Below are 24,532 nucleotides of genomic sequence, written 5' to 3'. Positions count from 1 at the left end.
CTTTCTGCTCAGCATTACAGCAGCAAATGACACCTGAATTCACCTGATAGATTCTGTTATATCTCCAGTCTGATGTTCTTTAAAGAGACCAGCAATCACTAACTTTGACTCAAACAACCACTGTTGTCCTACAAAATACTTCCCCAATGGAGTCAAAAAAGCTGTTTGTTTTTCAACCTTTTTGGTAACACTTTAAACAATAAGGTCTTTCGTTAACATTAGTTAATGCATATTAATTGTTCATAAACAACTGTTTATTGTTAGTTCATGCTGCTCGGGCCCATTAAAATAATATTAACAGATTGCACTTGAGTTTAATGTATTAGTAAAGGTTGAAATTTTAATTAGAGAATAATTTGATTATTTTATTAAAGTCATTTTCTTTTAAATGTATTGCTTTTTTAATTAGCAAACTAGGAGATTTTATATATTAGATTAACCATGATTCATTTTGCGATCACAAAAGTTTCAAGAACTGTATATTCTTTAATGAACAGTTATTAAAACAGTTCTTATTATTATTCAACAGTCATTAAAATGGAAAAATAAATATTTCAAAAAGAGTCCTAAAAATATAAATATAAATAAATATTATATATATAAAAATATATATATTATATATATAAAAATTGAAACTTATTGCAACCAAAGTGAAATATATATAAAAAAAAAATAATAATAATATATATTTATTTTACACTTACAAAGTGAAAAATATATATATATATATATATATATATATATATATATATATATATATATATATAATAAATATATATAAATAACTTTGGTTGCAATAAGTTTCAATATTTTTATGTATTTTCTTTCTTTTTTAGGACTCATTTTGGTTGCACTTAAGTTACAATATTTTTTTAATACATTTTTTTAAGTGCAACCAAAATAAATAAATAAAATAATTAATAATAATAAAAAATAATAAATTAATTAAAGTACGACCAAAGTAAGCCCTAAAAAAAAAAAAAATAAAAAATTATATAAAAATATTGGAACTTAAATGCAACCAAAGTGAATTGTAAGTATATGAGCCGTGACGTACTGCTCCCGAGGACGGGGACGAGGGTCCGTCGGCGCTCTTCACGGGGCCGTTCTCGTCTCCCAGATGTTTGGAGTGAAGAGCTCTGTGATTCTTCAGCTGAGACGCCAGCCGAGGCCTGCGGGGAACATCACAGCGTTATTCAGTAGAGCTGTGTTTCACCAGCAAAGCCACGATACAGGACTGCACTGAATAATGTACTCATACTAATGTTTAAAAAAAGAAAAAAATCTTTACGTTGCTGCTAGGTTATCATTTCACAAATTAACACTCTCGGTTTAAAAAGTAAAAATGAGAAGCATTCTAAACTAATGCGCTGTCTTCACTGTAGCTCACAGCACATTCAGGAACAAACTTCTCAGCGCTGCCCTGCAATTTTATCAATAAAATAGCTTAATCGCTGAAGAGCTACATTATCTTTCTCAACAAGGAGCTGGTAACATCATTGTTTCTAAAGGAATTAAAGCCACAGCTTCACTGTTAATAGAGAAACGCGGCAAAACGGTGGTAATTCATACATACACAGCCTCTCTCTCTCTCTCATAAATGAACACTTGATGAATTACACTTTTCTGAGAATAGAGTATTGACGTGGAAACCGGTGTTTTCAGAAGCAAGCGTGTTTATCCACAGTGGAGAAAGAGCGCGTGCACATGGTTGCCAGGTTCACAAAGATAAGGAACACTTAGCAGATATTTCTGTATTGCGCAGAATAATCACTTCTAGGAGGTTGCATCATCTCTCATCCAGCATTACTAAACTTAAAACACCAGCATGTTTCTCTCCCCCCTCTATAATGCTCTATTTTTTATGATTTATGATGCTTGACCGAGGGGGGGGGGCATCATGCAGTGTCAATCCTGTTACCATTTTTAAAATGTAAATTTAAACAATTACTTCTTACATTGAAAAGAATTTACTTGTAGATATTGATTATATTAAAAGTATACAGCATGTGCTTTTGTGAACTTGACTATTAACTAGAAATTAGCAAATTTGTTTGAAACCGTCAAGCCTGCTAGTTTTTAGAGTAACAGGTTTTGACATGTGGGTAACAGGGATGATCGATTAGGTTTGACCCTGCTTTTAAAGATTGTCTGTGTAAAATTCAAACATTTAAAAGGTCACCCTCGGTATATAATTGAGCTAATTCTTATATCATTCAGTGGCATGAGTTCTAATTAATCTACAGTATCTAGCGATGCTTGTGCCGGTAACAGGGTAAAATACATCACAGCCTGAGATGGCACTATACAGTTTCTTGTCATTTTAAGGTGTCTTCATTCCATGGATATTTAAAAAATATTGATTGAACCAATTTCATGGAATGACTCTACATTACTTTAAAGTTATTGAAACAGTTAGACTACTTATTACATTTTAAATAGGGCAACATGTAATCTGTAACCGATTACATTTCCGCAGTAACCTTCCCAACACTGGTGATGATGGTCGTATGGATGTATAAAACACAGTGGCACACCTGTCTGGGCTGCTGCGCTCCTCCTGCTCCTGATGCACCGCTGCGCTCCGGCCGGCCGGCGTCTGCGGGGGGTCGTCTGCGGTCATGGGTCGAGGTCTCTGGCCGATGCCGGTGGGCTGCTGGAGCCCTGAGCTCTGCTCCTCGGCCGACAGAACCGACACCAGTGCACGGATAGTGGCCTCGTCCAGCTGAGAGCAGGATTTGGACGGAGAACGGATCCGCCGCAGGAACAGACTCTGCCAGCGCTGCCTCAGACCGAACAGCAGCTCTGCCGTCTGAACACAAACACCACACACAGTCACCACAAACACACGAACGCCACACACAGTCACCACAAACACCACACACAGTCACCACAAACACACAAACGCCACACACAGTCACCACAAACACACAAACACCACACACAGTCACCACAAACACACAAACACCACACACACACACACAAACACCACACACACACACACAGTCACCACAAACACCACACACAGTCACCACAAACACACAAACGCCACACACAGTCACCACAAACACACAAACGCCACACACACACACACACACACACAAACACCACACACACAGTCACCACAAACACCACACACAGTCACCACAAACACACAAACACAAACACCACACACACACACAAACACCACACACACAAACACCACACACAGTCACCACACACACACACAAACACCACACACAGTCACCACAAACACACAAACACCACACAAACACACAAACACCACACACAGTCACCACAAACACACAAACACCACACAAACACACAAACACCACACACAGTCACCACAAACACACAAACACCACACACAGTCACCACAAACACACAAACACCACACACAGTCACCACACACACACAAACACCACACACAGTCACCACACACACACAAACACCACACACAGTCACCACAAACACACAAACACCACACAAACACACAAACACCACACACAGTCACCACAAACACACAAACACCACACAAACACACAAACACCACACACAGTCACCACAAACGCCACACACAGTCATGGGTCTACTCATTCATTCTTCAGTAGTTTATGTTCATTTTAATATTATTATTATTATTTAGTTTGAGGTACTAATGTTTTAATATTATATTAAAATATATTATATTCACTTTGAGGTACTAATGTGAATTTTCAGCATCATTACTCAGTGTTAATTCAGCATCAAGAAATTAATACTTTTATTTAGCAAGGACACATTAAATTGATCAAAAGTGACAGTAAAGTCATTTATAAAGTTAGTAAAGATTTCTGTTTCAAATAAATGCTAACCTTTATATTTAAAGAATCCTGAAAAATAATATGTATCAGTTTCCACAGAAATATTGTGCAGCACAACTGTTTTTAACATTGATAATAATCAGAAATGTTTGTTGAGCAGCAAATCAGTATATTATTATGATTTCTGAAGATCATGTGACACTGAAGACTGCAGTAATGATGCTGAAAATACAGCTGCAGATCACAGAAATACATTACAGTTTAACACAGATTCACATAGAATAGCTAGTTTACATCATAACAATATTTCACAATTTTTACAGTATTTTTGTTTAAATAAATGCATCCTTGATGAGCAGAAGATACTCAAAACCTTTAAAAAAATCTTACCCGTGTAAAACTTCTAAACGGTAGTGCATCGAGTGACTTAAGTTAGTTAGATTGTAAATGTTCTGAAAGTCAGAGATTAGATCCAGTGCACAGCTAAGAGTGAAGTGTCTGAGTGTTGACTGAAGCGCACCTCTCGGTGGAGTTTGAAGTGGAGCCAGTCGTCGATGCTGATGTGAGCCAGACGAGCGCTGGAGCGATCCTCCACCTCACTGTCACTGCTGTCATTCCCAGCGTCCGCTGCACACCACACACACACACACACCACTTTAGCACTGCTTCACACAGCACAACTGATACACTTTGAAACGGTCTAGATTGTATAATACACTATTGAAAGTAATGTCACTGTACACGTAAATTGTGAATTATGAAAAAAAACATTTTAAATGAATCTTGAAAAAAGCTTGCAGAAAATAGTTTGTGGGAATCATTATCACCCTCAATCTTTATTTAAAATGTTTCAAGTCTTAATACTTTTCCTTTTGTTATACTGGGATAAATCACATCTGGATGTATGCTCAAATTATTGGATCTGGTGCCCCACCTACAAAAATTAACCAGCCGCCACTGATTAGATAATAAAAAAAAACTTTTGCTTTTTTTGCAGTTCATTTCTGATCTGTGTGACCAATTAATTTTTTAATCTACAAATATTCCATGTAGTCTCTTTAATACTATAAAGGTTGTAAGTATAAGTATTTCAGAATTAGAAAATGAAAACATTAGACAAAGTAGTATAGCATATTTAACCTGACATCTCGCTTATAAAGACACTTGTGTATTTGTGAGGTAGGCGGTACCTCCTCTGTGGACGTCGGGCTCCTGGAGGGCGGAGCTGGGGAGTTTGGCACTTCCTGCGAAGATGGCGATGCTGAGGGGCGTGACCACAGAGCAGCACCTGACACTGGCGATCCTGTGAGCGCGGGTCATCTCGTCATAAATCAGCCAATCAGTGGGCAGGGACTCCACTGCTGCCGCCTGCCCATTGGCTGGAGGGATCTGGGTACAGAAGAAAAATAAATACAGTGAATAGACGTTATTGATATCTATTTGAACATGCAGAAGGTCAAAACATCAGAAACTATATAATATATATATAAAATTATCAAAATTATTAATTAACACATTACAATAATTAATAAATTATAATATAGTTGGTAATTAATTTATTTGATAATGTATATCAATTTTATTTTACATTTAATTAATAATCTACAATTAATATAATTGTAGTATTAATTTCTAATTTAATATTATAATTGATAATTAGTGCATCAAATACAATACACAGAAAATATAATACATTTTTATGTGTGTGTATACACAATCTTTATAACTACATAATTTATAATTAATAAATTATAATAAACACATTATAATTATAATAGTTATTTTAAAATTAATAATTTATTTTAAATTTAATATAATTGTAATTGCTAACCAATACATTAAATTCTCTCTCTCTATATACACACAAATATAATAGTACATTAATTATATTATAGCTATATACACACACACACACACTGACTATGTATTCCGTTCTATACTAAGAAAATATAAAAATATAACAAATAAACAAAATTATTAATCATTATTAAATTACAAATACAAATGCTAAATAATAAATTAGTAATTAAATAGCTTACTAAAATAATAATAAAAGAAAGAAACAAACGAAGGACACACTGACCTTCTTGTACTGCGGCTGGCTGAGGACAGAGGTCGGGTGGAGGCGAACCTTCTTCTCTTTGGAGCCCATGAGGCTCAGACTGTCCCGGTCCACATGGATCAGGTTGGGATACATGCCAGCGACCAGAGCGGCTTTCACTACGGCCCAGTTCTCAGAGTTCTGATTGACGTCGCGGATGTCCCCGCCGCCCCGCGCTCGCACGAACCCTGCAGAAACACACGAGAGCAGAGCTTCTGACGGATCGGAACTCTTACACAGCTCTTACTTGCAAAGATGAACACAGGAAGTTGATTTTGAGCATTAACGTATCATTTCCAAGACACACACTGAGATCAAGCCATTCTATATTCTTCACGCAGTAGCCATGAGAACAATTTCAATAACTGTGTTTAAAAGACTGTTTCAGGTTCAGTATAAGCTCTACGGATGACATCTGTTGCATAATGCCAGTTACCACAGAAAATCATTTCCACGCGCACTTGCAAAAGTTCTGGACAGTGATATTTCAGTATTATTTATACACTATTATATTGGGAGTTAGTATTATCATTAATATTAACTTTTATTTTCATATTTTAAGCTTTCTTTTTAATTTTATGATGTTCTTTTGTCATTTATTTTAGGGGGAATTTATTTTTTGCATTATTATTATTATTTTTTTTTTTACTTTTAGTTTGAGCAATTTTAGTACTTTAGTTTGATTTTAAGTTTTAGTCATTTTGATATGTGGATTTGCCATTTTAATTTTTAAAATATATATATCTGTTCATCTTCAAATTATATTTATTTCAGGATTTTTGTCGTTTTATACAAACTGAGGGATGAGTTTAAAATGCTTTGTTGTCATTGAGCCACAAAATCTGCTGATAGAGCTTTATTTTACTCAGAGCATGCCTGTATTTGTATTTCCTCGAAGTACCACAAAAAAAACAAGCAATCAGAGAAGTGGTGGATAGTAGTTGTTTTTGCAAGGGATTACAGATACTGGTTCAAATAGAATAAGAAGAAATGACACCGTAAAACACAAACCTACAGACGGATTCTCTCAAAATGTTTAATGGGATGAATGGATCTTTTTCAGATGCTCAACCAGTATTTTCTTTGTGATGTTGGTTTGTGTATGTTACTGGAAAATCTCACCTGTAGCTCGAAGCTGTCCCAAAAGCTGCGTGCGCATCCCGACGATGATCTCCATGGTGGCCTGAGAGAGAAAGTTCTTCTCACAGAACGCTCTTTCCCAGCCGTCACTGCGAGCCTTCTGCCAGGCCTGCGTCAGTGCACACAAACACACACGGCTCATTACCATAACCGCATAATTACTAGCGCAGTCAAGCAATTACAATTGATCTAATTATGCAATGTGCCAATTAATTAATCACTCACTTTTGGCTGAGAAATTACCTCCCAAAGATCATTTAAAGTCATTACTGTGTTAAATTAAAAAAGTATTGAATAGACATTACAAACAGTAGCTTTAAAAATAAATGTTTTGATTCAACATTGCACAAAAATTACTGTTTTTTTAAATAAATATTGATGTGTTAAATTATTTAAAAAAAAAATTAAAATTAAATACTCTAAATATGAAACAAAAAGTGCCAGTAGGTGGCATGAGTCATTGAATCATTCATTCAACTGATTTATTCAAAAACAAAGGCAGTGTATCTTTATGAATGAGTCACTGAATCACTGACTCACTTGATTCGTTCAAAACCGTGGATTCATTCAGTAACGAATCACTGCAGTGTGTTGATCAGAGACGCTCAACAGTTCTGCTGTGACTTTGACTGGAACTATTTTAATTCGTGAAACTGATCAAAATAGAGAATGTTGTGTCTCAAATGTAACGATATTACCTTTTTGTTTATTGAACTGTTGTAAGTCAATATTACATTTGCAGTGGTGCAGATATTAGAGAAAAACGGCACTGATGTGATACTGCTAATATCTATCACATGAGATGACGGACAAGCACTTTAACATGTTATTTCTTCCATAATTAATTAATTAAATCTGCAGCTCTATAGAGTGGGGGAACTATGAGGTCACTTTGTATGCGGATCGGCTATCACCAATAGGGATTTTTCCATAGGCTTTTGGATGATTGCAAAAAATAATCTCTGTGTTCAACCATAGTTCATGAAACTTGCACGTTTTGTCCATCAAGATAATTTTTAACACGTTCAGTGAAAACGATTTACTCTGTATATGAATTTTAATCCACGCTACATGAACCTTTTCATACAAACTGAATATATGTGAATTCATATATTAATACTAGACACCTCAAAGATAATGTGGACCAAAAATCTGTGCCATATCTTTATGTTAACATACTTTACTAGCTTTTAGTTTTGGAGCTTTGATGCAGTTATCTTCTTCTCAAGGTGCAAACAGGAATTAAACTAACTAATCGGCACTAATCATGTGACACTGCACATATTTAACTGAGACCCTTTATTTTTCCCATATTTGCAGGAAGTGCACCAAAACATCAGTCAGAAAGCTTTATAAATGAAAACCTTTTTTATGGTCACTATTGTGACCGGCGGGATTAAATTAATGTCTCCGACAGCGCCTGTAGTCCCATTTAGCAACCGTCTTTAAGAAACATAAGTTTAAAAAAAATCACGAGGGGTGTAACTGGTGTGCTTTATGTTGTAGAATAAAACGTGAAAGCTTGTGTGAACCACAGACCTTATTTTAAGGGATTTAATCAAGCTCCCATTCAAAAAACCCATAGAGACTCTGGGACGATGGAAGCGCTAAAATGCAAACTCTCTTCCGGGTTTTTGCCTACAAAGTGACGTCATGGTTCCTCCACTCTATTTAAAGTGATATCCGGACGGAGTCTGACCTGAAAGGCGCGGAGCAGAGCCATGTGGTCGCTGAAGGTGTTGGCGGTGAAGCGTTTTCTGCACAGCATGGCAGCTCGTTTCTGAGCGGCTTGAGCGGGAAGAACGAAGGGGTCTCTGTGGGCGAGTGTGCAGGCGATGGTGAGGATGGGGTCCAAACACTTCAGCACCACCGCACACAGAACCATCTTCCCTAAATGCGGCTCCACGGGCAGGTCAGCGAGGTGATAGCCCAGCTCTGTCAGGTTCTCCCAGGGGTCCATGGCGTCGATGGTCTGCGTGGAAGAGTTAGCGATATTATCTCCAGATGAACTCTTACTGGACTGAAGCTGCTCAGCTTTACTTGATTCTCCATCAATCAATGTCTCAAATCTGATCATCAGGATCTTTTGAGGAGCGTTTGTTTCCAGAAGCTTTACTTTCTCTGTTCCTCAGCGGAGGAATGATCTTCATCTCACATCTTCTGAGGAGCGCTTATTTATTCATTATATGTTTGGATCATTTCAGTCTCATCTTACTGAGATATTACTGGAGATATAGAGCAACTACTGATATTTAGATCATTTTATGTCAATATCTGCTGTATACTGTTATAAAGATCTCATCATATTATTAATATCAGAATCTGCAGCAAATTCATATTTTTGCTCAGTTTGAATAACATTGAGCTGTTTTTTTCCTCCATATTCTCACTGTATCAGACTATATGCGAGCCTGCAGCACAAAAGCAGTCATCAGTAACACAGGTATATTTGTAGCAAGAGCCAACAATACATTGTATGGATCAAAATTATACATTTTTCAAAAATCATTAGGATATTAAGTAAAGATCACGTTCCATTAAAATATTTTGTACATTTCCTACCATAAATATATCAAAACTTAATTTTTGATTAGTAATATGCATTGCTAAGAATTTCATTTGAACAACTTTAAAGGTGATTTTCTAAATATTTAGATTTTTTTGCACCCTCAGATTCCAGATTTTCAAATAGTTGTATCTCAGCCAAATATTGTCCAATCCAGCTAATGCATAAATCTCAATTTTAAAAAAAATTACCCTTATGACTGGTTCTGTGTTCCAGGGTCACATATGAGCCATAAAAGCCTGATGATCAAATACGATGCTCAACAAAAGACATTTCTGTAGGGGGTGCAAACTTTTGCACAATCGTATACAACACTGCATGAGGTGTTTTTGAATACAATTGAGAAAGCAGCCGTTTACGTTCAAAAAATTATCCTTTTAATCAGATTATTTAAGATCTACACCACTCCTTTGAGTTGGATCGATTGAGGTGTTTACATGAAGGCTTTTCAGTCTGATTTAACACTCAATCTGATTATAAATTGATTATTTGGTTGCTGCTGTGAAAAGAAAGCAGCCATTGTCTGACCTTCAGCATCTGTACGGCGTGTTTGATGGTGTGCAGGTGTGGTGGCTCAGGTGCTTTAGACAGGAACTCAGCGATCGGACAGGAGATGGGCGCCAGGAGTTTAGTGTGCAGACACAGCTCCTGAAACACACACACACACACACACAGAAGACTTGTTATCTATGGCTTATGCAGAATTTGTCAGAATTGATGAACTTTGCAACACTGACACTCTTACTGAACAATCAAAATTAAACTGAATGCGCAAAACACTTATTTATTTCTGAGAGAAGAGTGCTTGCTTAAAACATGCATGCAATGTGATGAGCACATTCCTGTCTGACTCTTCTGTATCATATGGAATGACAACACAGATAAAACAGTAAAAGCAGTAATTGCGACTTTCTCTCAACTCAAAGTCTTTTTTCTTGCAGTAAAATATAAACTCAGCAAAAAATTGCATCATTTTAAAATTAAAAATTATTTATTGCTTGTCTGTTGAATAATACAGAACATATAGGGCTTTAAAAAATAATTGCATATTAAAATCACAATCGCAATATTGGTAAAAAAGATAATTGTGAGATATAAATTCAGAATTTAAGAAGAAAAGAAAAGTCAGAAAACTAGCAATTACAAAGCTTACAACTTGCAATTGTAAGATAAAAATTGAAATTAAAAATTGTAAAATTAAAATTTTTAAAAATAAACCAGAATAGTGTGATAAAAAGTTGCAATTACCTTTTTTTATATTTTCATTCCAAATAAGCTTCCAAACTGTTTCACATACCATTTAAAAACAGTATGCAGCATATTCTGGACACTAGGGCTGTACGATATGACTATATATATATCGGATGGATCAAATAAAAAGTCTATCGTTTCATATTATGCCCTATCGTTTATTTTGTGGTGTCGTAAAACACATTGTTTACGGCAATACTTTTTCTTCTTTTGGATGACTGCAATCTTACACGCGACGATGGGGCTCCGAGCAGGAGAACAACCAGCCGGGACAAAACGAGGGACTACATCTGCAGCATGGACACGTGTTTTTAAGCACTGCAGTTTTACAACAGAGCTAGAGTATATGCGTATATGTCTCTGTTTCTGTGTGAGAGGAGCGTGCATTTTTCCAAGCATACTCATAAACACAGTGATTTAGGTCTTAAGAGAGAGTAAACTGCTGAAAAAGAAAACGCATATGTAACAGTAGCTATATTGGATCCGGACTTCGGTCTTAAAGGGGAAGCTGTCCAATATTCGTCCTGTCTGCCATTCATATTAATCAAACAACAGTGAGAGAAAATCTTTCTAAATCACTTTTTTTTTTACTTTAATAAGAAATTTGAAAAAGAAAATAATAAAAAATAAATTAATAAATATATATATATATATATATATATATATATATATATATGCATGCTGCTGTGGCGCCCGGGGAGCAGTTGGGGGTTTGGTGTCTTGCTCAAGGGCACCTCAGTCGTGGTATTGAGGGTGGAGAGAGCGCTGGACATTCACTCCCCCCACCTACAATCCCTGCCGGCCCGAGACTCGAACCCACAACCTTTGGATTACAAGTCCAACTCTCTAACCATTAGGCCACTAGGCCATTTATTTGTATAGAATCTATACATATATATATATATATATATATATACACACACTTTTGGCAATATATTGTATATCTATCTATCTTCGATATATATACAGTAACTCAGTAAAGACAGTTTACACAATGTAGCGTTTCTTATTTACTGTAGTTTTTTGTCCTATTGCTTGCAAATAGTTTCTTATCCTTATTTCATCACTGATCTTCAGTGAGCTTGAGGTTTGTTTGTTTTTTTGTCTCTTTTTAGGCTTGTATTAATTTGACATTGGTGACAAGGATTATGAAAATTCTATGGTATCAAAGATTTTAATATCATAAACCTTTTTTAAAAGAAAAAAAGAACTATATTGTGATATATATCGTTATCGTGATATAAAATGACTCATATTGCATCACTGGTGCAGTGGCGTGTGTTTACCTGTAGCGGCATGCGCAGCAGCTGAGGAACCTGATGCTCCAGCATGTTGTTGAACCTCAGACGGCTGAAGAGATGGAAACAGATGCCTGGTCTGCAGCGGCCCGCTCTAAACAACACATCAAACAGCGTCTCCATCAGTCCTACAATCACACGCTCCTCATGTTTGAGACACGGATGGACGGTGAATTACCTGCCCTTCCTCTGCAGAGCGCTGGCCTTCGATATCCAAACCATCTTCAGCATGGTCACGTTATTCAGAGCGTCATAGGCTTTCTGCAGCACAACACAAGAACGGCTTCATTCTAGACTGCCGCTTTGTCCAGTAAAACTCAATTAAAACTGGATTTGTAAAAAAAAGTATTACATTTGAGCAGAATATATAATTTTTTTATGTCATTTTAAGAAATGGATGCTCTGCAGTGAATGGGTGCCGTCAGAATGAGAGTCCAAACAGCTGATAAAAACATCACAATAATCCACACCACTCCAGTCCATCAGTTAACATCTGGAGAAGACAAAAGCTGAAACAAATCCAGCATTAAGATGTTTTTGAAAGCAGTCATGCACAACTGGATTGCTGTGGATTGTGATGTTTTTATCAGATGTTTGGACTCTCATTCTGACGGCACCCATTCACTGCAGAGCATCCATTGCTGAGACACTGATGCAGAGACACATTTATACAAACCTGATGAACAAACAAACTCATCCTAATCTCAGAAATTACCAGCACATTTTAATTTCTGGCTGAACTACTTCTTTAACAGCAGACCCACCTCTTTAACTTTCCCGGAGTCGATGACAAAAACAACATCGTTGACTGTAATACTGGTCTCTGCGATGTTGGTCGAGAGAATCTGGTGAGAGAGATGAGATTGTCTGAGTTGTTTACATTTAAAGGAGTCTGTGTGAAGTTTATAGAAACAAGAGAAACCGATACGCACTATTTTGCGAACACCTTTAGGCGTATTCCTCAAAACCTTCTTCTGGTCTGACGTCTGCATACTAGAGTGTAGTATGAACACCTGAAACCTGGCGATGGACCGTTAGTTTATCAATAACCAATGAAGACATTTTTTATTTTTTTGATCTATTTTCTTAATAAATGTATCTGGTTTGACTGCAAGCAATTCTAAAGAAATTAAACAATCTTTCAGTAAATGCAATGACTGTTTCTGCCTCTGAAAGTACTGTTTATTATCTCTGATGTAATTAAGCATTGGATGGGCAAAAAAAAAAAGAAAGATAAAATATGTCTAAAATAAGTCCATTTCCCGCTGAATATTGTGTTATACTCAGAAAGATGCATCACATTGACTTTAACATGAAGGGATTTGACACTACAGACACTCACAGACCTTTGCTGGTGATCTGTAAACCTTTTATCATCAAAGAGGATGCGATCTCTCAGAGAAACAATCTCATCGTAGCCGGGCAGAAATATCAACACTGCGCCTGAGAATGAAAAATATTAACCTGATTAATTCCTTTAATATGTTAAGAGAATAAAAGACAAACTATTGAAATGATGTAAAGGTGAAGCACGAGAACATATTCATCAAATTTAAGCCTGAAAACAAAAAGACAGAAGAAATTATACTTAATGTCTGCATTAAGAAAACCACCTATTTTATGGCCTATTTATTAATTCATTATTTTCATGACATTTAAGCACATCAACCCCCTCAACTTTTAAACATTATACAAAACAAATACAACAAATAATTACATATTCACAATGTAAGGTATTTATGCCAGGATTATTAGTTAAACTAAAATTTTAAGTAAATTTAAAACCGTTAAAAAACATTTTTTGTTACATGAAATAAACATTAACTAAAATAATTATTATTTTTTTTTTTTCAGATAGCTGCCAAGGCAACATTTCTCATTTTAATTCAGTTTAACCTGATGTACTAAAACAACAACAAATAATCATTTAAATCTAAAATTATTAAAACTACATAGACCAAAAAATACTAAAAATGACAGACAAAATTACTAAAACTTTAACTAAAATTAAAATAAAAGCAGACAATTTTAAAATAAAAACCAATTCAAATAATAATAAAAAAAACTATAATAGTATCTCAATGATAGTACTTGTATTGCTGTCCTCAATGTGATTTAAAAATCGTTCTATTTGTTCTTTCTTACTGTAAAAAAATATAAAAATTGTACTACAGTAATACAACTAGTATTATAAAAAAAAAAAAATTGTATAAATTAGATTTAAAGCAATGAGAATTATTATAAAAAATAGCTGTTACTGAAAATAACAAGCATTACAAAAAAAACTTTAAAATTACATTTACAGTTACAGTAATGAGAATAATAATATTTTGCATTACAGTAATAAGAATTGATCAAGAACTGTGCTTAAAATGGGGGGGAAAATCTTAATAGTAAAAAACAATTAGATGAGATTCACGCCTAAACAGCTTTTCAGGAACTCAAAATAAAGACTTCAAAACAAGATCAGATGTGTTGTGTAGATTGTGCTCTACAATATTTCTATGAATAAATCTCTGACAGAGACTATCAGCCAATCACTGTGTGCATAGTTAATAAGCATGCTGACATCATCCATAGCAACGAGCTCAGCTCCGCCCCCTTTACTCTGATCTTAAGACTTCTCTCTATTCCTTAGTTTGTCTCAGTAGCTTTGTGAAGGGTTTTAAGAGAAAACTCTTAGCTAAAAACTTTTACTGCTGTTTGGGAGAACTCTTAGTGGTAAGATATAAAGTTTTGTGAATCGTTGCCCACAGCAGATATGACTATGAGCGCATGTTTGAGGTCTCACCCTCGTCAGAGCTCTGGTAGATGCTGGAGAGCAGATGCAGGATGAGATCAAGGTCGACTTTCTCATCGTCGAAGCTGTGATGATACGCTTTGAGCAGCTCCTGGTCCTCAGGATTCAGCTCTGCCGTGGCCGTCCGGACCAGAGACGACTCGTCCAGCTGACCTGCTTCAACACACCATCTGCACACACACACACACACACATCTTACCCACATACCCTCTGCAGGGGCTGTAAAGAGAGAATCTGTGAAGTTAAACGCAGGGCTCACATGTGAGACTCCAGCAGATCTACAGCCTCAGTTTGATTGAAGTGTTTGGCCCAGTCGAGAGCCGTCCTGAAATAAACATCACATTTACCGACTTAGTAGATGTTTCAAAAAGTGACTGACATTTGTTGGTTGTTACTAGGCCTGTCGCAATAATCAATATATCGACTTATCGCACAATATATGTACATGACCTCAATCATTTTTGGTAACGCAATAGATTTCCCATTATACTTAATTTCATTGCATTGCACCTGCATCTGTGTCTTTTGCAGCTTCTCGTACATAACGTGGTGTATTCATGAGCTGCTAGTTCAAATTTAAAAAAAGCTTCTACAGAAAGTTTCATCTGCAGATATGGCCTTGTTTAGGGATCTGTGCCTTTGTGCATACAGACATCAGCAGTAGTGTGCACCCTTAATTTACAGAGAAAAGACGGTCAGGGAAAAATCTGTAGATGGAAAAATCTCCATACAAGTTTCTGTGTGTGTTTAAGTGTACGTGTAGGTGTGTGTGTGTGTGTGTGTGTATATAAACTACAGTGTATATACACTATATAGACAAAAGTATTGGGACACCCCCTTCTTTAGAACAGAAAAAGGCACTTCAAAACTACAACAAAGATGTAAACAATTTATGTATTTAAAAATTGTATTTCTATCTGTGTTGCAACAAGTGTCTAAAATGACTGAACACATACAGTATATACAAGTCACTGGTGTTTGGTGATGTGTTTTTGGCTCTTAAAGTCCCAGCAGAGGTTTCTGCAGACCAGCCAAGTTCTTCCACACTGACTCAATCATTTCTTTTTGAACCGTGTCTTATACACAGAGACACTGTCATGTTAGAGTAGAAATAGTTCCTGTTCAAACGCTTGCTATAATATTAGAAGCACACAGTTCCCTAGAATATCATTATATGCTTAAACATTAAGATTTGTACTCATGGAAATTACTAAAGTAGTCAAACCTGTTCATTAGAAGGGGGGTGCCAATACTTTTGGCAATATAGTGTATGATCAATGACTTGGTGCTTGCTTATTTTGTTCAAGAAAGTGTTTTTTTATGGGTTTAGTTTTAATTAACAATAATAAGCCCGCTGGTAGATATCAATAACTGCTGTCAAACCCATATCTGTTGTGCGTTTCTGACTCCTCACCAGCCGTTGGAGGCTTTGATGTTGACGTTTGCACCCATGCTGAGGAGCTGCTCCATCTGGCTGAGAAAACCTCGTCCGGCGGACACCATCAGCGGCGTGGCGCTCGTCTCGCTGTGGCTGTAATCCACTGAGAGAGCACAAACACATGAGAGCAGCACAGCAGAGGCACACTAGACTTCATTACCGCTGATATAGGCCTGTAGCGGCACACAAACATGACGGCTCGGTACACACCTCGGTTCTGAAAACAATGTTATGCAAACGTCTAAATTGCACATTACGTTCCAAATTATGCAATTTCTATTTGTGGTTGAAATAATTTACAGAGTGGCTGTCATAACTTGTTTCATAAAAGACTTATTTAAACATACATTAAATAATTAAGACATCACTAACAGGTAAAGTTAAATATAATGAAGTATATAGTATAATATTTAGCAAAATGCTCTTCACTAGACACTGATGACTTGCCTGAGGTAAATATATTTTGTTTACAAGCTGTTTTAATGACATCTTTCCGTGAGTGAAACACTGAGTGATTACGATTATTTATAATTAATTATTATTAATCAGTAGTAAATCTCCATCACCTGCTTTCAGATGGAGCAGCATTTACTACACAGAGCCGTAGTTCACTGACAAGCGACGCAAAAAACCCATCACAGACGTTATAAGAAATCATTCTGTGATAATGACAGCTGTTTGTGAAGCTTCTCAGTGAACTACGGCTCTGTGTAGTAAATGCTGCTCCATCTGAAAGCAGGTGAAAATGCTAGAGCTGCGACAATAAAGGGACTGGCCCTGGAGAAGCGGGCACTAGAGGGACTGGCTCTGGAGAAACGAGCACTGGGGAATGTATATATATTAGGGGTCGACCGATTATCGACCTGGCCGATTATTGGCACCGATATTAAGCATTTTTATAATAATCGGCATCGGTCATTTTCAAAACCGATGTGCCGATAAAATTATTTAATTATGAAACGCGCTATTTGGCTCTGATGCAGCCTGTCGGAACTCACCACTCTGTGGCCTAGAGCAGTCTCCGCCCACCGTGCATCTGATTTGTTGAGAGTCAGGAGTCCGACCAATCAACGTGGAAGACTAAAGGCACTCTCACACCGAAAGCGCTTGCTAACTGGTGCTGCTTCATCAGCGCATCAGTTCTCTCTCAAAGGCAGCAGCAGACGTTGCTCAAGTTGCAATAAATTACAATCCACTACACTGAAGTTGTAAAAACCTCAATATTATCTATTTATGGTTTCCGAGATGGGGGAAACGCAGGGGGAATCGCGGAATCCAGTCATATGGAATTTACTGTATAACGCGGAGTCACGGAATTAGTCAAAGTTTGGATGAATTAATCAAAAGTAGGTCAGTACACTTAAATCGACTCATGATATGGACTATCTGTAAACATTAAGCTGCAAAAAGACTATTTAAATATGAATTCTGCATGTTCGGCGTGTCTCTGTATAGGTGAATGGCACAGACGCGCGGTTTTGACACACACACACACACTGAAGTGCGCGACGCTCGCGGTGTATTCCGCATCTGCCATGTCACTAAATGAGGACATAAATACATGAACATCATCCCCAGAACTGCTCTGAGAGTTACTTCATGAGCATTTGACTGTTTCGTTTGAGTAAAACGATCGTCATATCATAAATAGGCTACAGAAACTTAAGAGGTCCTCATGGCAACCCGTCAAAATAAAAGTTCGGTTTATTTACTAATGCTACTACAATTATTACAACTTTTGTTTAAAAGAACAATCACACAATACGCTATTTCTTACATGTTTTAATTTTAATAGTAAACCCATTTGTTTGCCAAAAAATAGAGTTCAACTCTCATTTGATTAAAAGATAAATTAAATTAATGTTTTATGCCTTCATTTGCACTGCTCTGTAAATGAAAACTAATGGGAATTACTGTCACATAGGCCAAGATTAAGATACTGTCACATAGGCCAAGATTAAGTTACGGTCACATAGGCCAAGATTAGGATGACGGAAATTGGGACATTTCAATAGGCTATTGAACCAAGTGAGCCTATAACAGGCTATTAGTGTTATAGTTTCATTAAAATAGTTGCGGTCTTCGCAACTTCTACAATGGAGCTATGAAGACAATTAAATTATTTACACTTATTATATACATTGCGCTTTTTAAATTAATCACCTCTTGTAGGTTATGATTTAGTCAACCGAAAATAATTAATGAAGAATTATGAGAGGCTATGCTATTACACATACATTTCTAACATGTAAATTATTGAAGCCAAATACTTACATTTCCCCAAGCTGTTTAGCTGTAGTATTTAGTATTCATAGTAATCATGAAGCATACAGTGGCCCCACTTTTAACTCTCTCTTTATATATTACCCTTACTGTAGATGGATGCATGGGGGAAGACAAGAGTAAGAAGTGCAACCAACACTAGGGAAGGCCGTTTTTGTCAGAGCCCTTGTTATTCTTAATTTTGACATTCATTTTCATTTTTACACCAGACATATATATTGGTTCAATATATCGGTTATCGGTCTACTTGGTCTGTAATAATCGGTATCGGCCCTGAAAAACACATATCGGTCGACCCCTAATATATATATATGTAACCAGTTAAATCTTCTGTTTATTCAGCGACCGCTATAGGGATTTCCTAGGTTTTTTCTGAGTTTCTCTGGCCTTCAGATGGAGATTTACTACTAATCACAGAACCGTGCTTCACTGACAAGATGCGCATGACTATCACAGCTTCTGCCTTATCGCGATTGCAACGTGCAACTACGCCCCGGGTTACAGCCCTACCGCTGATGTTCTCGTTCAGGATCAGATTGAAGAGCTGCACGAAGGCGTCGGAGTCCTGGTTCAAGAAGATGCTGGAGATGCAGGCGTCCATTTCTCTGAGTAGCCAGGGCTCTAGCGTGGCCACATCCTTCTCGCTCTGCGCACAGACAACAGAAATGCTTTGAAACCTGACCATATTCCAGCAAACACACCTGAGATTTCTGAACAGCATAAGGAGAAAGAATGACATGCAAAGAAAGTACCATCTGGCTGAAGACGCTGTCGCCACCGTCATCCAGCAGGTCGTTCTCCTGCAGGACACAAGTGTGCGTCTTCTCCCTCGGAGCGTCCGGCTGCGAGACGTCTAGACGGGCGTCACACCACTCTGTCAGAGACGTCTGCTGTCTCTCCTCTGAACACACAGAGAGGCAGGGCTCATTACTGTAACTGTTTCGCTTGATGCACATGTATCTGCTTTGTCTGATTAAATTAGAGTAAAAACTGTGAAATATTATTTCAATGTAAAGTATGTGTTTTATATGTGAATCTATGTTAAAATGTATTTGAGCATTGTCACATGATCCTTCAGAAATCAGTTTCCACAAAAATATTGTGCAGCACAGCTGTTTTCAACATTGATAATAATCAGAAATGTTTGTTGAGCAGTAAATCAGTATATTATTATGATTTCTGAAGATCATGTGACACTGAAGACTGCAGTAATGATGCTGAAAATACAGCTGCAGATCACAGAAATACATTACACTTTAACACATATTCACATAGAAAACAGCTATTTTAAATTATAATAATATTTCACTGTTTTTACTGTATTTTGATGAAATAAATGCAGCCTTGATGAGCAGAAGAGACTTCTAGAAACATTACAAAAATCATAATTATCACCCCAAACGTCTGACCAGTAGTGTGCATTTAGCTATAAGCATCACCTTTCTGCGTCGCCTCCTTGTATTTCTTCATGTCTTTGTTGGTGTAGCCGGTGCTCCGCAGGATGTCCTCCAGAAAGAGCTCCTTGACCTCATATGGACAACCTTTGACTTCAAAGAAAATTCAACGTTATTATTCAACACTCGCATCTGAAAGCCTCAAATCCGGTGAATTATGACGTTTATCAGGGTTGTGCTCCATTCAGAATTAAAATTAAGAATGCCTTTATAAACTCCAACTCCATTCCTGAAGGTAGCAAAATGTGGAATTACAGAAAGGTAAATGAAACGCAAATTAAAGAAAGTATTTTTTTTTTTAAATAACATGCCACTGAACATACTTTGTAATAAAACATTTAATTTCACAAAGAATATATTAGTTGATATTAATAATCAATGTTTTAAATTCCATCTATTGAAACTTGTATTTAACATAGAAGCATATTATTATATTTCACATATTTCATGGAGGAAGAACCAGAATTCTGTCATTTCCTCAAAATAGCAGCACAACTTAATTATATTGTCACAAAATTCGTGCCCCACTGTGTGTTTTGGACACTTTAATTCAACTCGGTTATGAAATCTGACAACCCTGCTATTTTGGTAACACTTTGCAAAAAGGTCCCATTAGTTAATGCATTATATTTGCTACAGTTTTCATTAATCTTTGTTTACAATAGTAATAAAAACTGTATATTGTTTGCTCAGGTCCATTAAATAAATTAACAGATACAACGTTTGATTTTAATAATGCATTAGTAAATGATGAAATAATGATGATGAAATGAACATTTACCAAGATGCTTTAGAAGTATTTTTCATTGTTTGTTCATGTTAGCTAACGTAGTTGCAGAGATGCAAACAGGTGAGGGGGATAAAAGCTGAGAACATTGCACGGATCGGAGGCATGCTCCAGAAGGAATTTCTTTTAAAGATATTTGTTTTACACGCTCATTTGTAGTTACTTTAAAGCATTTAAAAAACATATATTTTTATTACATGTCCAAAACTGTAATTTTCACAAGCAAAAAAACATCTTGTTGCAACATTTTACAAAAATCAAGCTTGAATATATGTGGTCAAAATCCCATGTTATAAGAGATGAAGTGCTATTTAAGACAATATTTGCTGATTAGACCTAAAATACTAAATGTCTGCCCTCTCTCTCTTCACCGTTCCCACATCTCAGACCTCAAATATTACCCTTTTTAGACATAATTTCTGAAGAGAGTAAAGAAAATACTATACAAAACTTATTGAAACAACGAGGGGCCAGTTGCATTAACTTAAGGGCCAGTCTTCAGAACTAGTTTGACCAACTAGCAGCTGCCAAGGGTAATCAGTCTTACTTTTCCAATAAAAATAAGACAAATAATATAATCTCATAGGTGACCTATTTTGATCTCATAAAAGTGAGTTGTCACTGAAAGAAGAGGAGTTTGCATTTATGCCATTGTTTCTCTTTCATAAAGACAAGGTTTTTTCTATCCGTTCTCTTACTGTGAATAACAGGAGAGGCTTCGAAGTATTTGACAAACAGATTGATGTCCAGGGCAGCGCTAGACAGGATTAGCTTCAGAGACGGCGTCTTCTGGACCAGCTCCTTCATCTTAGTGAGTAAGAAGTCGGTCAGGCCGTCTCGCTCGTGCACCTCGTCCTGCCGGAGCAGAAGCCATTAAGATCCAAAACACAGAGAAACCTTAGTCCAGAGTTAGAGTTAGTGCACTGCTCACCACAATGACATGCGTGACGGCGGACAGGGCTTCGTCGCCGGACATCAGCGTCCGCAGCAGAACTCCACTCGTGCAAAACGTCAGCAGGGTTTTAGGGGAAACTCTGAGGAGAAGCGAATACCCACAATTCATCAGCACCATTGCAGATGGAAATACTTGTGTTGCTATACACAAACATGGTTCTGTCATGCTGACTAGAGTAAGAGTGTGCAATAACATCGTAATTATTGTTTTAACAATGTGCGAGGCGAGCAGAAATTAACAAGTATATCACATGCTTTGCAAAAAACAAACAAACCATGCTTTGAGAGTGTGATGTAGCCTGTTTGAATGGCATTACAATTCATTGTCCATTTTTCCCCATGAGTTTTGTCTTATATTTATATCATGTGAAAAAGTTTAACAATATAACACCAGCAAAAGTGCCATTTTCCCCCAATATCTGCATGACTGCAAATGTCATATTGATTTGATAGAAGTTCAATAACAAGTTAACATTGTGAGTTACAATCTAAACACAATTTTGTCTGTTTTTGCCTGAATCCACATTTTGAATGAATCAGCTGTCATTCAATTTTTTTATTTTTTAATAATTAAATTCACATTTAAAAAAAAAAACTAATTGCATTTTTATGCAGTTGTGATTGGAGTGTAAATGCATCTATTATAATATTATTCATTTCAATATTAAAACATTTTTGTAACTTGAAAAAATAAAGGTTAACGCTGCAGTCCGTAAGTTTTGCCTCGTTGTCTCCATCTCTGTTTGAAACCTGCGACTGCAGTTACGTGTGGAATTATCTTCATTACACGGGTTCTCCAGCACGGATGAATCTAACGAGTGTGTACTTCAGAATCACAGAATCTACGTCTTGGAAGTATGACTCAAATAAGAATTTTCTCTGGATATTGTCATCTGAACAAGTAACAAGTCTGCCACATTTGTTCTGACCAACTGAGGAAAAAAGCATTACACGCTACCAATGGTGATTACATCTAATGACGGTTAATTAGCTCATATGACATCAAACCGTGCAAATTATTATTATTATTGATATACTTTGTTCTCAAATTATTAATGTTAACAACATCAGCATTGCGTGACGATGAGTATAGTGTGTATTAGCGTGTAGATATCAATTTCTGTACAGTTTCATCTCTAATTGTCATACCATTGAATTTAATATTAAGAAATTCTTTTAACCCAAAAAGGAAACTATGCTCCCTTCAAACTGGTTTTCTTTAAAAATACAAATCTTGTGTAATCCCAGGCTATCTGTAATAAGAAGCACATTTAAAACTGGAATATAATAAAATTTTCATAAACAGATAAGCCTTTCTGGATCACAATCCGCCATCAAAATAAGTTTAATTATTCTAGTAGCTGTGAGAAAAGGCTATAAGCGATCAGTCACCTGCAGGATCCTCACATGCAATAGTCTACTATCCAGGAAGACTTGTTTACAGACGTGATCTAATAACGCAGCAGCATGCTCGAATCTCCTGTGAATTCCTACCAGAACCATTTACACGAGAAAACATTGTTATAAACTAACCGTTGAGAATCAGGCTAAAGGAAGGAAAGAGTTTTGAACACAGGCTGGTTATGTACTTGCCAAGATGAGTGGCCAAAATTCCTCCACAGCGCTGTAACAGACTCATTGCAAGTTATCACAAACGCTTGATTGCAGTTGTTGCTGCTAAGGGTGGCCCAACCAGTTATTAGGTTTAGGGGGCAAGCACTTTTCCACACAGGGCCATGTGGGTTTGGATTTTGTTTTCCCTTCATAATAAAAAACCCCCTTCATTTAAAAACTGCATGTTGTGTTTACTTGTGTTATCTTTGATTAATATTTAAATTTGTTTGATCTGAAACATTAAAGTGTGCCAACACCTTTTCACACCACTGTATACATACATACATATATATATACATATAATATTACATTATGTATTTTTACCCTGTCCTTTGAGAGTCAACAAGCACAAAAGCACTCTTAGAAAACATCGCTGAAAGCAAATAATTCATCAGCAAACTCCCAGATAATATCGCTCAGGCCTCTAACGCAGTACCTGCTCTCCAGGCGGATCTGATAGCCGATGGTCTGTCCGATCTTCTCGCCGCGCTCGGCCGCCACGCGCTCCGCCACAGCGATGGTCGCCAGCCTCCTGGGCTGAGTGCAGAAGATCCGGCAGGGAATCCCGCTCCGACAGCAGTCGTCCAGCAGGAACTGAGGGATCTGAGAGAGGAAGTCAGTCCAGACTCATTTATTCTCTCATTAACAGCATTTAATCCAGAAAAACCAACACTCTGCATTATAAATCAGAGAAAAACAGCTGTTTATCTCTGCACTTACTCAGGGTTTCCCAAATGGGGTTCAAGAGTTGATGAAAATCTAATAATTAATTATATCCCATGCAAAATGAAATAAAGACACGAGGCTGCATGAAAATTGTGATTTCAAATCATTTGCATTGAACATGCATTTGGAAATGCAGCATACGCTAGCTTCACTTCTTGTTTAAGGGGTCATCGGATGCCCATTTTCCACAAGTCGATATGATTCTTTAAGGTCTTAATGAAACATCTATAACATACTTTGGTTAAAATTTCTCAATGGTAGTGTAAAACAGCACCTTTTTTACCCTGTCAAAAACAGCTCTTCAGCGAGCCGTTTCG

General features: G+C 36.8%; 1 protein-coding gene across 1 annotated transcript in view; it reads right to left on the bottom strand.

Annotated features, from left to right (window-relative positions):
• The window catches only part of LOC306869302 (3'-5' RNA helicase YTHDC2-like), a 33,143-nt gene that overhangs the window by 4,523 nt on the left and 4,088 nt on the right, over positions 1 to 24,532 (bottom strand). The window contains exons 6-27 of the mRNA XM_079415996.1: positions 23,926 to 24,092; positions 21,853 to 21,955; positions 21,620 to 21,776; positions 20,120 to 20,227; positions 19,433 to 19,581; positions 19,191 to 19,326; positions 16,374 to 16,500; positions 15,219 to 15,284; positions 14,951 to 15,129; positions 13,506 to 13,602; positions 13,092 to 13,179; positions 12,924 to 13,004; positions 12,338 to 12,420; positions 12,148 to 12,253; positions 10,139 to 10,258; positions 8,744 to 9,016; positions 7,027 to 7,153; positions 5,887 to 6,092; positions 4,994 to 5,192; positions 4,324 to 4,430; positions 2,538 to 2,812; positions 1,058 to 1,172 (exon numbers count right to left, since the gene is read on the bottom strand). Of these exons, the coding sequence (XP_079272122.1) occupies positions 1,058 to 1,172; positions 2,538 to 2,812; positions 4,324 to 4,430; positions 4,994 to 5,192; positions 5,887 to 6,092; positions 7,027 to 7,153; positions 8,744 to 9,016; positions 10,139 to 10,258; positions 12,148 to 12,253; positions 12,338 to 12,420; positions 12,924 to 13,004; positions 13,092 to 13,179; positions 13,506 to 13,602; positions 14,951 to 15,129; positions 15,219 to 15,284; positions 16,374 to 16,500; positions 19,191 to 19,326; positions 19,433 to 19,581; positions 20,120 to 20,227; positions 21,620 to 21,776; positions 21,853 to 21,955; positions 23,926 to 24,092 (3,069 nt within the window). The remainder of the gene's footprint in view (positions 1 to 1,057; positions 1,173 to 2,537; positions 2,813 to 4,323; positions 4,431 to 4,993; positions 5,193 to 5,886; positions 6,093 to 7,026; positions 7,154 to 8,743; positions 9,017 to 10,138; positions 10,259 to 12,147; positions 12,254 to 12,337; positions 12,421 to 12,923; positions 13,005 to 13,091; positions 13,180 to 13,505; positions 13,603 to 14,950; positions 15,130 to 15,218; positions 15,285 to 16,373; positions 16,501 to 19,190; positions 19,327 to 19,432; positions 19,582 to 20,119; positions 20,228 to 21,619; positions 21,777 to 21,852; positions 21,956 to 23,925; positions 24,093 to 24,532) is intronic.

This window comes from Barbus barbus (assembly GCF_936440315.1).
Source record: "Barbus barbus genome assembly, chromosome: 5".
In the NCBI taxonomy this organism is placed as follows: Eukaryota; Metazoa; Chordata; class Actinopteri; order Cypriniformes; family Cyprinidae; genus Barbus; species Barbus barbus.
Note: the sequence above shows the minus strand (reverse complement) of the source record. Positions and strands in the feature narration are given on the sequence as shown.